Source organism: Cetorhinus maximus, chromosome 12 (assembly GCF_964194155.1).
Source record: "Cetorhinus maximus chromosome 12, sCetMax3.hap1.1, whole genome shotgun sequence".
Taxonomy (NCBI): Eukaryota; Metazoa; Chordata; class Chondrichthyes; order Lamniformes; family Cetorhinidae; genus Cetorhinus; species Cetorhinus maximus.
Genome location: NC_135890.1, coordinates 92457406 through 92471728, shown reverse-complemented (window position 1 = coordinate 92471728; position 14323 = coordinate 92457406). Strand labels below are relative to the sequence as shown.

The window sequence follows — 14323 nt, the reverse complement described above, 5'->3', positions numbered from 1 at the left end:
AAAGTGATAAACTGGCTCGATGACAACTACTGTATATTTTCCCAAGCAGCTTGGCGTAGAGATCGGCAGCCCCGACAAACAAGTAGAGAGAGAGAGCGAGGGGGAGATTGGGTGGGATCGCAAAGCTATCGATGCCCAGGTCAGCATTATCCCGGTAGCTACAATTATTTCCCAGGCTGGGCAGGAAGGTTAAACATTTTCCCCTGGGCGTAAACTAGTCATCCGGATGGAAGATAATCGCTCCCTGGTCTCGGGTGAACAGTCTGCTAACTGCAAGCGAATCTGACCACCTTCCAGCGGTATCAGACACAGGCTTCCTTTCCCACAGCCGCTGCTGGACAGCACTTTTGGCCAAGATTTAATGGAAAATGTGGGTGAGGGAGTTCGGCGAGCCGGAGAGCAAGAGTGAACTATCTAAAAATCAGCAAATTGAATCAAGCGTTCCTATCTGGGTAACATCGGGTCGCATTCATTTTTCTTTTTTTGGGAGAAAAAAAACTATCAATATTATTCAGATAAATGTATTTTATGAAGCAAGAACGCTTGTGAATCGGGGATAAGGTGCTGAGATATTTCAATGACATGCCTGTGAAAGTTGGGACATTAGGTATTTCATTAGGGGAGTTCCTATTTGGAGTGGTTTCGGCTGCTCTGTTCTTGATCAACAGTTTGCCCAATCTCGTCAATTTTTCACAGACAGGAGCTCCCTCCTCTCTTCCCCCCCCCCCCCCCCCCACACACACACACACACACACACCAGCCATTGCATGAGTGCAGAAATTGATTAATTGTACAAAAAGACGCCCCTACACACCGGAAGGTTTGCTTTTTTTTTTGGTTAAAAAAAAATAAACCAAGAAGCGTGTTGGTGCTCCGAGCTGGGCATTCTCACTTCTCAGCTGAGCGCCCAAGTGCGAGCAGTCGCTCGAATCTTGTCCCTGTTTGAGATGAGAGTGCAGTCCCCTGTCACCAGGGAGATTCAGCACCGAGTCTAATATCCCAACCGATAGCGATCAGATCTGTGAGTGGACCACTGCCCTGCCAGAAGCACACGTTGCGACCTGTCACCAAAGTACTTTCAATCACTGTACAAACCGTTATTTCCTGGGAGATGGGACAGTACTGTCTGCGCTACCACATCACTCCTTACATCTAAGCTTCCGAAGTACACCCGCAGACACAATTCGCCGAACCCATGCTTTTAAGTGCAAAGCCAAGTTGTCTTGGTAAACTTCAAACTTACCATTGCAGAATAATGCGGCAAAAATCAAAAATTCAGCCATGCAAGGGCGTAGGGTAGTCAGCTTTGCAAATCCCAAAGTCCGCATGTTGCCCCAGGAATTATTTGTAATCTTCCCAATGGGACACTTTAACTATCTCTCGTAGCCAGGAGACTTTGAAAAGCTTTGCTGCCTCTTTAAAACTCCGTGCACTGTTTAATCCTGTCCCTGCCGAGGGCAGAGTGGTCAAGCAGTCAGATCAAAAACGGAGAAGGGAATGAGCCCAAAAGAGAAGAGGCCAACTTGCCCCCTCCGCTCCCTCCCTTCTGCCTTATCTCTGCGATCATGCTCCACTCACTCAGCGCCTTCGCGGAAGTAGCGAGGCCCCGCGTGCGATGGGCAGCTCTGCCAGCCAATGGGGAGGGGGCGGCGCGCGGGCGGTGCCGCCCACTAAAGGGGCGGCGCCTGCCGCCGATTGGCCGGCCTGGAGGGGGGGCGGGGCGAGCCGCTGTCCAGCCAAGTTGTCCTGGAAGCGTGACAGAGTGTGGTCTGTGAGCAGAGTGTATCCCCCTCTCCCCATCCCTGTACCTATCACACCCTTAACATCAAGCAAAGTTATCACTGAGACCACAGCTCGCAGAAACCATTCAATTCTGTCCTTTCCTTTAACCTGGCTGCATTATGACCCACACCGTGTTGGTCAGACATGAGACCAGAGAAGTCACTGAAGCTAATGACCTCATTGACAACGACTCCAGCTCCCGCTTCCTGCTCTCTTGCCCTGCTTTTACTTTTGCTCTTATATCAACACTTGCTCTCTCCTGATGCTTTTTGCAAGGGCGCACTGTCAAGTTGAACACCACTTAAAAAAAAACACTATTCAAACACTACTTTTAAAAAAAAAGTCGACTCCTATCTCCTTTCACCAAACCCCACGACAGAAAAGTCAGTTCTTATGCCGGTGTTTTAAGTTTTCTTTGTGAAAAGGTGCCGGTAATGGTAACGTTGCCATGTGCAGAACTCGCCCAACTCGCATTAATTTTGACTCGCCGTTGCCTTTAATTCGAAATGAAAAGATTGAATATTTGATCAACTTAATTTCACACCAGTTGGGAAATTAATTGCAAAATGGGTCTTCTGTTCATTATTACGTTTTTGCTGAGTAGCACCTGACATCAGTCAGAATTCCCACATTTCAAAGTCCTTGCTTATTAAAAGTCTCAAACTAGTAAAATTGCAACTGTTTATTCGCTTGTCCCCAGTATCGGAAATGCATTTCCGATTTCAGTTCCTGTAGGTTCTTATTGATGTCAAATAACGTTGCCAACAGTTATTTCGCGAAGATAGAAACCAAGGTAGCTGCAAGGACAGGGCTTTCTTAAAATCCAAACACAACAAAAAAAAAATCCACTTTTCAACCAAACCTCTTATTTATACCTTATAGGCAGGCGACACATTAAGACAGAACATGTACTTAATATTACAGGATCCTTTTGATGAACGTGCACTAAATTACACGTCTGTAAAGCATTTTGAAGCACCGGACAATTAGGAGTGAAGTTTACTGATTGATGTCTCATTTTGAGTGTGATGCAGTTAGTACTGCTGTTAAAATATTTAAAGCTCAGCATTAGGATTGGCTCAATTCCCGTTTCAACGTCTCTGGGCTTAATTTCGCTCCTATTTGTCTGCAACTGTGAAGTAATCACGACACCTAGTGGTGAGGTTTCATTGTACTGATCTCACAAAACTTAACACAGTCTCATTTCGAGCCCTAGGCTGGCACCATGGCCGCACACCAAACGCTGACCACCCCGTTGCTGGATTTGGAGGGGGGTAGCTTACTAATTCGCCAAGTGCGAATTCGGTTACTATCCTTAACCACAAGCAGAGGGCAGAACATTTGCGATCATGATGTAAATAATGTTAACTTTTTAAAATATCACGTAAAACCTTTTAAGGTAATTATATAATAAAATGTATGCATCATTAAAATTGCTGCACGTACTTAAATGAATTACAAAAGCTGAGGAAAGACCATTACCAACAACAGAGGGACACTATCCAGAGTGCCCAGGTGAGAAAGGTCTCGATTTCCACCGCCCACGATGGCTGGAAACACTCCAAAACCCCATGAAAGGACGGAGGTACGGTGCCTTTAATAAAGTGTCCTCTATTCCAAACTCTGTCGTCGAACTCCCTTATGCGTGTCGATTATCCCCTTTATTATCAAAATGATCCAGCTCAGGTCAAAGCATCAGTGCTGCCCATTAGAATGGCAGCCAAGCAGAAATTACTGCGTTAAAAAAATTTCAAAACGTACCACATCACTAGCACATGTTCACATTTCAGTACAAACTTGCCCCAGGTTCATAGGTGCAAAAGTGCCAATTTAGTGCAAGGTGCAAATTTGGTCTTGAGGGAGAGAAGGGACTTCCATTCACCATCTCAATTCTTCCAAAGCACTTCTCCTTCATTGAAGTACCTTTGAAAAATAGTCACTGTTTAAGGCATTGTGGTGTTTATGAGAAAAAACTGCAATAGCAGGATTCCATACTATTTCTTTAATAGATGGTTGTGTGCAAAATAGCCTCCTTTTGAGATATTTATTTTTTCTAGCCCTTCTTGGTCCCTCTGGACCACACCATCTGTGATGAAGAGGATAGTTCAGTGTTCTGCTCTCCATCTTCTACTAGAACTACTCTGAGGCTAGTCACTGAGAGATGTGCATGTACGGACTAGGCTGATTGCACACTTCCTTTGGGAAGCATCATGCCACTACTTGGCGCGAGAGTTGGTATGAGGAAGCAAGCTCACTGCCCAGGTAGCAGCAGGTGTGAGCCTATATTCTGCAGAGACATGAGGCAATATCAGTGGTCCCACAACTGGACTATCATGCTGCCACCATTTTATTTGTAGCAGGCAGGAAATTTACATTAGAATGTGTCTGTACCACTGGCAAATTGAAGGGATAATTTAATTTAAAGAAATCTCTTTTAATACATTATTTGCATTTTCCCATCATGTAATTCGATGGCCCAGATCTTCTGGTCTCTGGATGGTTGTACCCTGGAAGATGCACTGGTGGGGGGGCTCCTTGGAAGTCCCATGCACTTATCACATGGGAATTGCCTGGGAAACTTCCATTGGGCAATTACCCTGTGCCTGCAACCCTCAGAAACTCTGATTTAAAGTCGGAGACTTCAGATGGCCCTGACTCACTTAGCAGAATAATTACCCAGGAAAAGTTAGAGGGATGAAAACAGTTCTAACTCCTATACTGACCCCCGCCTCCGTCACACAGAAACCCTCCAACTCCCCCACTCTGACTACCTGACTATCCCCACCATTCAACTATCCCCTGCCCTCCAACTACCACCCCAACTACCCTCCCAAGCCCCTGACTACCCCTCCGACTACCCTCCCTAACCCCCTGACCACCCAAAGAGCCCCCATGCCCTGACTAGCCCCCCCAACCCAGTTTCCACCCCAAGCCCAACCCCCTGACCACACAACTTCCCCCAACCTGCCTAACCACCTGACTACCCTCCCCATCTCCTGACTTGCCCACCACCCAACTCCCCCACCTGATTACCCCTGCATCCCCCCCAACTCTTCCCCGACCACTCGACCACGCCCCCACCCCCTGAAGTCCCCCAACCACCCAGCCACCCTCCGACCCTCTTGAACCACTGTACCCTTTTAGCCACATACCTCATACTCTTACCTTCTCTCCTAGCCTGTCAAAGTGGCTGAGACATTGAAACTTACTGGGATACAGCAGCCAGGGCTGTAAAAATAGGGGGCGTGCATTCACTTCCCGCGACACTCCAACACTAGGAAGGAAGGACTCCAGGAGCAGATATACTTCTCAGCCCGAGTCGGAAGTCCAGGCGAGAAATGTGGAACACCAGCGTAAGGTGAGAAGATAGGAGCGGAGTGGCAATCTGAAGGCAATGACCGCTCCATGGAAGATTTGGCCCAATATGTGCAAAAGAGAATTATTTCCCCTTTTATGCACCTTTAAAGCACCAACATTCTTGAAACTAGTTCCATCACAAAGAATGTGACTCAGCTCAAGATGAATACTAAGGAGGGCTATAGTAGTTTTATATTTATCCTATGTTGTTTAATTTATAATTTGTGGCTGCCTGTATAGCACAAAGATCTATCATTAATACAGTACACCTTAAAATGCTATATAAAACCTTACTTACCTCCTGACTCACAACACACATATGTAAATGTCTTTATGGTGTTACTTCAGATAGGAAGATTTCCTTTTGTTCTCTCTATTGTTTTTTCCCTTTTGCCTCACAAATACAGATATTAGCATCTTCTCAATAGTCAAACTTACCCACATAAAATTGCACGGTTCTGTTTGTTCAGAATGAGTGGATTCTATGTCTCTTTTGTTCTGTATTCCTAACTTAGGTTAGCCCCCTATTCCTATATGTACTAACCTCAACTGGGAAATGACTTGCTGCATCCAACCTATTCCTGGACATTTCCACAGGAACATCAAAGTCAATTCTTGAAAAAGCCATCAGAACATGTGTTTGTTCTTTGTGGCAAAGGACTAGTTTTCTCAAATGATTCTCCCAACATTGGCAAAACATGATCTCTGGGGAAAGTCCTGTGTAAAAATGCCAGTGAAGACGGGAACTGAACACTGAATCGGTAAAACCACATTTATTAGCTCTCTATTTCCTTGGTGAAGCGGTGAGGAGGAATGTAATGAATATTGGTGCTTCGTAGCAGAGGTTTCTGAATTGAGGTCCATAAACACCTTAAGGGTATAAAAGCTGATATTGGGGAGCTGGTGAGAGCGGCAGCTCTCTCTTTGGCCTTCAACATGTAGAACACAGTTCTCAAAAATATATTTTTCTGTATTTAATAATTTACTAGCATATTCAGTCATCATCAAGAGTGCACCATATGAAGCTACCCCAAGCCCAATGGAGTTGATTTGCTGCATGTTCATCATCTTACATAGATGGAAGGATGCCAATGATTTCCATTGCAATATACTAGTAAAAGCACTTTCTTCACTGTGGGTTTACTTTTGGGCACCTTACACTGTTTTTCAGTGGTTGAAGGGGGTGGGGGTGGCATTGGTCCCAGTGGATATCAAAATTGTTATAAGGGTTCTCTCACCCAGAAAAGTTGGGAAAGCAACACTAAATCAATATCTTCATACTACTCCATAAGTAGTAAATCAACATGATTGACAAATGCTACTGGTAAAGGTGCGCTGTGCATTTGGATAAAGGGTCATAAAACGTGAAATGCTGAGTGTCTCCAGCATTCCCTTTTCTCACTCCTGATTTGAACCATTCTGCTATGATGCCAAATGGAAACCACACACTTCCCAATCAGAAGGGAACTCAGAGAGGGAATAACCCCCGATTGCTTTCACGCACCTCTTGTGGAGCTTCAGGGTATCTTTGGCCGAAGCCTGAGTCAGTCACCTGGCCACCCTTCTGGCCACCCTCCTGGCCACCCTCCTGGCCATTCATAGAAACATAGAAACTAGGAGCAGGAGTGGGCCATTCGGCCCTTTGAACCTGCTCCACCATTCATTATGATCATGGCTGATCATCCAACTCAACAGCCTGTTCCCACTTTCTCCCCATACCCTTTGATCCCTTTCGCCCCAAGAGCTATATCTAACTCCTTCTTGAAAACATACAATGTTTTGGTCTCAACTACTTTCTGTGATAATGAATTCCACAGGCTCACCACTCTCTGGGTGAAGAAATTTCTCCTCATCTCAGTCCTATATGATCTACCCCATATCCTCAGACTGTGACCCCTGGTTCTGGACTCCCCCATCATCGGGAACATCCTTCCTGCATCTACCCTGTCTAGTCCTGTTAGAATTTTATAGGTTTCTATGAGATCCCCCCTCATTCTTCTGAACTCCAGCGAATATAATCCTAATCGACTCAATCTCTCCTCATATGTCAGTCCCACCATACCAGGAATCAGTCGGGTAAACCTTCGCTGCACTCCCTCTATAGCAAGAACATCCTTCCTCAGATAAGGAGACCAAAACTGCACACAAACTTCCAGGTGTGGTCTCACCAAGGCCCTGTACAATTGCAGCAAGACATCCCTGTTCCTGTACTCGAACCCTCTAGCTATGCAGGCCAACATACCATTTGCCTTCTTTACCGCCTGCTGCACCTGCATGCTTACCTTCAGCGACTGGTATACGAGGACACCCAGGTCTCATTGCACATTCCCCTCTCTCAATTTATAGCCATTCAGATAACAATCTGCCTTCCTGGTTTTGCTACCAAAATGGATAACCTCACATTTATCCACATTATACTGCATCTGCCATGCATTTGCCCACTCACTCAGCTTGTCCAAATCACACTGAAGCATCTCTGCATCCTCCTCACAGCTCACCCTCCCACCCAGCTTTGTGTCATCTGCAAAATTGGAGATATTACATTTGATTCCCTCATCTAAATCATTAATATATATTGTGAATAACTGGGGTCCCAGCACCGATCCCTGCGGTACCCCACTAGTCACTGCCTGCCATTCGGAAAAAGACCCGTTTATTCCTATTCTTTGTTTCCTGTCTGCCAATCAGTTTTCTGTCCATCTCAATACACTACCCCCAATTCCATGTGCTTTAACTTTACATGCCAATCTCTTATGTGGGACTTTGTTGAAAGCCTTCTGAAAGTTCAAATAAACCACATCCACTGGCTCCCCCTCATCAACTCTACTAGTTACATCCTCGAAAAATTCCAGTAGATTTGTCAAGCATGATTTCCCTTTCATAAATCCATGCTGACTCTGTCCAATTCTGCCACTGTTTTCCACATGCTCAGCTATTATGTAGAATGGTACCATTCATGGTACATTCTACAAAGAAAGCACTAGAAAGAGGAAAGGGAGAGGATATACCTACCTTAAATAGTACGTTACCCTTCAAATAAAAAAGTACTGTGACACAGATTTTAGCTTTTGCTTTTCAAGTCCAATGCTCAGTCCACAATCAATATTGGTTATTTTATCCCCAGTCAGAGATCTTTACGGCTTAGGTATTATATGCTGATCTTGACTGATTTTTCAAAAATTGATATATTAAAGTACAAGGTGGTCAGTGTGCATCTTCCCCTAAACAGATTTCTGACATGAATGAAACTATAAATATCAAAAACATATTGATTGAAGGTCAAGCAAGATCATGTGAAAATTATTTAAAATATCTGATGCTGCACTAAAAGCCTCACCTGTAAACAGAGCTGCAATACATGTGATGTCCAACTAAAGACAGCCTCATTAATGTATTGCTTTCTCTCCAACTTTAATCTGTAAGGTTATCTCACAAGAATGATGCAGCTGAGGAACAAAGGGAGGAAATTTTCACTGTAACTAAGAAATTGCATTTGCTGTGTTTGGAATGGAAAAATATTTTTGAAGTGTGCAGGACACCATTATTTGAGCTACGTTAAAACATTTATGTCTTTTTCTGGGCCGCTGGTGTTTTGTGTTGACTTCTCAATTTTAGCCAGACTCAGTGACAGATCATTGGTAATTATATATTAACAGCACTGTTAGAAGCTTCAATTCAATAGAAATACTTGAAAAAAATCACAGAAAACACAAAACTGTAAGGAAATGGTCTTAAACTTACTTTGTGATAATATGCCGGGATAAACTTTAATCCTTGGAGTCACTATTAAATAGCGATAGTACACAAGCTGTTAACTAGCCCTATAGTTGACTGGTTGTTTGATTTCCTATTTCCAAATTGTGCCAGCATGAAGACAGCTGTCACAGGAAATGTTTCTAGTAATGCCACAGAGTGCTGGCAATGCAATTGTAATAACTTTTGACAGCACTTGTGCCTTAGACCATTGCTGCTCATTCTACTTTTCCAATCCAGCGGATGTGCAACAATTTGCCACCAATCTCATGGGAAATATATAAACCTGTTTTATCAACCTCTGACCTATTAAGCTTCATTTGAAGTGCAAAGCCACTTCTCCTCTGCACTCCTGAATAATTATAACAAAGTGAAAAGTACAAGAGAAACACACTACCCTAGGAATTTCTAATTAGTTCAAAAATAATATCTGCTTTGAATCAGTTAAATTGAATTTTAGCATTTCAGCATAAACAGTTGCTTTTACTTATGCCATTGCTGCAGTTGTCATTTTAATATATGCAAAAGAAAATAAAACTTAGAACTTTATTGTGTCTTTGTTGATCTCACAAAGGCCTGTGGCTCAGTCAGCAGAGAGGGGGCCTCTGGAAACCACTGGGCTAAGTTGACTATCTTTAAAAAATTATCCGGATGATCCATCAGTTTTACGATGGCCAGAGTCATGAAAGCTGGTGAAGTTTATAACCCCTTCCCTGTCTCTAATGGAGTCAAACAGGGCTATGCTCTAGCTTCCACAATGTTTAGTGCCTTGTTTTTTTGTGCTCATTTATGATGAGATGTTAAAATGTGCTAGGCTTAGAGACAATGAAAGTAATGGTGCAGCTAAAGGAGGCTGGCCACTCAGTCCAAATGCCTAATACCAGACTACCCAAGAAGGTAAGGAAGCTTGGGAAATGCCCTTGTGATGGTCACCTCAAAAATAATTAAATAATAACCTGCCACCTCAAATGGAACCAGGGAGTGTGATGACAGGGAAAAGTGTGAAAAGATGATTCTAGATGGCACAACAAAGCTTGAAGCAAGTCAAATCCAGCCAGCTAAAGCAACAAGTGCCCAAAGGAAATCAAGGAATGATTAGCTCTTGGATCAATCTGACATCTGATGTCCTGCACTTAGGGAACCTTTCCTTGTGAAAATCGGACTCTGCAGTCATACAAGAACTTGTAACCTGTATTAAAGGGAGATGGATCATAATCTATCATCAGGGACATAGATGGACAAACCATCAACATTAAAATATGCAAATATTAATGTAAGGCCATGGACTAATGCAGGAGAATAATCACAAGGTGCCATTGTATAAAGATGTTTCCCTTCAGACCAAATCGGCTTCGCTGTAACAGGCATATTGAAGAGCAGACCTATCTTTGGTCTAATGGCTCATTTAGGCTGTCATTTTAAATTATCTAAAATTTATAAGCATACTCCACCAAATTCCTTTTGCAAATGATTCACTATTCTCACTTTTTAAGCTACAGAAGAGAGTAACTCCAAAATAAATAATTCTGATACATTAAACCAGCTGAGGTTTATAGGGCACACATGCACCGACCTGATTGGTCCCATTCCCAGCCTTGAATTGGCTTTCTCCCAATGATTTTATATCGTTTATAAAGAACTATATAGCTGCTAGCATTACAAACACAATGGTGTTTCCTAGCGTTTTGTGCTGTTCAAGTAAAATTCAGAACAATTAAATGCGCTTCTCCATGCTGAGAGAGATTACTGGGTCCCATTTTACTGAAGCTTTTCCTACATTATACTTGAAGTTCAGAAAAGCACCTTTCCTGTCAGAATCAGAAATAAATGTGCACTGATATTTCTATTCTGATCGAAAGTACAGTTTTACTGCGCTAATAAAAGAACCAACTAGCTTTCTGCTGCTTATGATTCTATGAAGTTATATTGTTCCTAAGAGGGATAGCATCTGCCAGGGCCTTTTACAAAAATAAAAATAAAATGGATTAGAAAACATCAGTGCTGAGAAGGGTGAACATATTGCTGCGTGCATTCGCTTCACATTCACCCTGAAGCAGTCTTGTGCTGACCTGTATATATCAAACCTACAGAACAGTCTGCTTTGAATCCAGCCAGCAAAGCATCACAAAGGCTTTAAAGCAGATTCATTATTTGGCAGAAATAAGTCAACATCCTCAGCGTCAAAATAATAAAACCTCCTTTGTTAATTTATTTCAATTATTTTTTCCCCCACAGGCTCCCGCCTCTCCTTCTGTGTCACAAACTGGCAAGTGAACGGGCAGGCAATCTGTTCCCAGTGACCTACCAACGCTATTTTGTACTATGGCCACGACTGCTATTGCTGTTATCACTAGAGTGGGTCCATCCCTGCCTAGTATCAAGGACAGGAATCCAGCTGTTGCTGGTAATGGCTATTGGCTACAGTGTCCAATCCAGATGATCCACTGGATATATTTGGTAAAAGGCAGTCCTTATCTTTTTAGGCTACTGTTGCCTTGTTGCTGGATGTAGAGGAGAAATATTGGACCAATGGCTTTAGTTTCTCAAATTTGTTTCTTAGCCTCTTTGCATTAAAGGACGAACATTTTAACTTGGGTTCTTCTATTTGGGCAATTTTTCTTTTTTTTTAATCCTTCCCATGATTTAATTTCTTTTCATTATCTTGTCTGGTGTAATCTATTTCAATCTTTCTACCTCCATGTTACCCATACACCTAAAGTTCACTTCCCCTTCCAAGCTCCCAATTCAAATGACTTTATGTCTTCCTTACATGTAAGTTAATATCCTGCACCACAGCTTTAGTTAACCTCTTCATCAGAATGCTGATCCCAGTGCTGTTGTAGTCTGTTTCATCAGTACACTTCACCCCAGCAAGGGCATTGATCATATGATACAGTCCCCATGCTTTTTAGCCAGGATCACTAATTGTTCATCATATTACATTAATAGCAAAATGTAATTATCTTTGCTTGTCAACTAATTTCTACCTGCAAATTTCAAAAGTCCCTGATTGTTTTTTTTTGATATATGGAAAGCTCAGTGCCAATGCCATCCCTCTCACTGAATATCTTAAGAAGGACCAAAAAGGGGAAAGCCATTTTTTTTTGGTCTTGCTGTGCTAAGCAGATGGCTATAATGAGGATTTATTCTAATTATTCTGTTGGCAGATAAATCTATGATGCAAAGGTTCAGTTAGTGTAAGTCTTGTGAATTATTTCTCACTTTCCATTCTAACTTCTGGCATCCAAGACTACCGTTGGCATCATTCGAAAAATGTATTCTTGCAGCAGTTTACTTCAGTGCAGTAAATAGTACCAAAACATCAAGGTCATGGGACTGAATCCCAAAGCTGCCCATCAATCATCTCCATCTACTTAGCATGTATGAGCTTTTCCAATTTTTAGCTGTGCTGCCAAATAGAGAGTGATACAAGGGTCAAGATGTTCTATTCTGAAAAGGAGAGAAGACCAGTGTAATTCCCTTATCCCACCTGAATCATGCTTCCTATTGGCTTGTAACGGAGTGACATCTGTAAAGGTAAGATAGTTGTAATTTCCAAATACTCAAACGTTTCCACAGTCAAATATTCAAACATGCAACCCATGGTGAGTTCAGTTAAATTTTTCGTGACTTTGGTTAAATAATGATTCATCAAGAAAGTTGAATCACACAAGATGCATGTTTTCAAAACACAAACATAAGCTCAGTACTCACCCATGCAGAGATCACTTCCTCTGACTGTAGCAGCTTGGATGTGGCTGACTCATTCCTCTTTCCAAGTTTGCATTTTGTAAGCAAGACTTTTTAGCTTTGTAACATGTTTACACAGATTCTGACATAGTTGATTATTCAGAGATCACTTCAGGATGCACTACAATTAAATGACCAAAGGAAAAGATCACAAAAGATCAATAATGTTGATTATTTTCTCCAGTGAAGTTGGCATTGTCTGGTGTTTGGGCTAGGAGCAATGAGTGTTTGGAGGCATCCCTAAATGCGTGAAATTTGATAGTCAGATCAGTTTTAAGAACATAAGAAATAGAAGCAAAGGTAGATTGTTAAGCCCCTCATGCCTGCTCTGCCATTCAATAAGATCCTGGCTGAACATTAACTCAATTTTTCCATCTTATTCTATACCCCATGATTCTGGTGCCCAAAAATCTATCAATCTCAGTCATTGCCTGAGCACCCACCGTTCTCTGGGGTAGAGAACTCCAAAGATTCATCACCCTCTGAGTGAAGAAATTTCTTCTCGGGCTGGATTTCAGTGGTTCCGCCCCCACGAATAAAACTTGGGTTGAGTCCTCCTTTAGTTGGTGGGCTCACCCTCCAGCCATTTAATGGCTGTCTGACTTAAGGTGGGATTTTGCCCCTCAGCAACAGGAAGTCCCGCCTCAGAGAGCTGCTGACCAATCAGAGGCCGGCAGCTCTTCAGTACAAGCAGCACCAACTGGAACGGTGGCCACTGCTGATACTGCAGCAAGGCCTGCAGGGAGGTGTGCGGCACTGGAGCCAGGGCTTGAAGCCAGCCTGGGGTCTCATCGGGGGCCAGGCTAGCAGTCCCCAATGAGGGGAGGCTGCAGAGGTGGGGCCTGGATTGGACAGGCCAGGGGAGGGGAGGGAAACTAATTGGGGGAGGACCTTGGGGAGGGCCCCCCGATGGGTCCAGGGGACCCGTTAAAGGAGGCGTTCCATCATGCCTGCCAACAGCCTGCACAGTGCAAGCTGCCAGGACACTTGCCGTGGGCTTCTCCCACCACTGGTTAAATCCTAGAAGCAGTGGGATGAGGCCTTTAAATGACCAGCTTCAATTGGCCCATGGGCGGACGGGCTGCCCTGCAGCTGGTAAAATTGTGGTGGGGGCAGGGGTGGTCGGTTAGGCAGTAGACACGAGGGGGCATTTTAGTTCCCCCCTCCTGCCAACCCACTACCGGGCTGGGGGTGGGGGTGGGGGAGCGTGTAAAATCCAGCCCCTCATCTCAATTCTAAATGATCAATGCCATATCCGGAGACTATGGGCTGAAGTTTTTGTGCTTCCCTCCCCTGCCCAACCCCAATGGGCATGTTTCCTGCAGGGTGAGGGAGGGGTGCCATGTAAAATAGGGCAGACGCCCATCCCACCACCTTTCCATCCACCCCAAGCTCATCCCCATAATCCGGGGGTGGGCGGGCACCAAAATCAGCAGCCTACCTGCCATATTTAAATGAATAATCAAGGGTTAACTAGGCTTGTTATCAAGCCAATTGACCCCTGATAATATGCTACCCATGCCATAAAATGTTTGGCGTGGGCAGTCAGCGGGAGCTGGAAGCCTGATTTTTTTATCTTACCTGTTTAAAGGGAGAGAAGGAAGGTGGGGGGGTGGGGGGAGGGGGTGGCTCTACAGTAGGTCGAACTTTGATGGCTGCCCTTTGCCAATCGCAGGGTTGC

General features: G+C 43.7%; 1 protein-coding gene across 1 annotated transcript in view; it reads right to left on the bottom strand.

Moving 5' to 3' along the window:
* Nucleotides 1-1570, bottom strand: part of LOC144687692 (transmembrane protein 132C-like) — a 1088236-nt gene extending 1086666 nt beyond the window's left edge. Inside the window, exon 1 of the mRNA XM_078554107.1 lies at nucleotides 1244-1570. Coding sequence (XP_078410233.1) covers nucleotides 1244-1328 — 85 coding nt within the window. The 5' untranslated portion in view covers nucleotides 1329-1570. The remainder of the gene's footprint in view (nucleotides 1-1243) is intronic.
* Between the last annotated feature and the right edge of the window lie 12753 nt (nucleotides 1571-14323).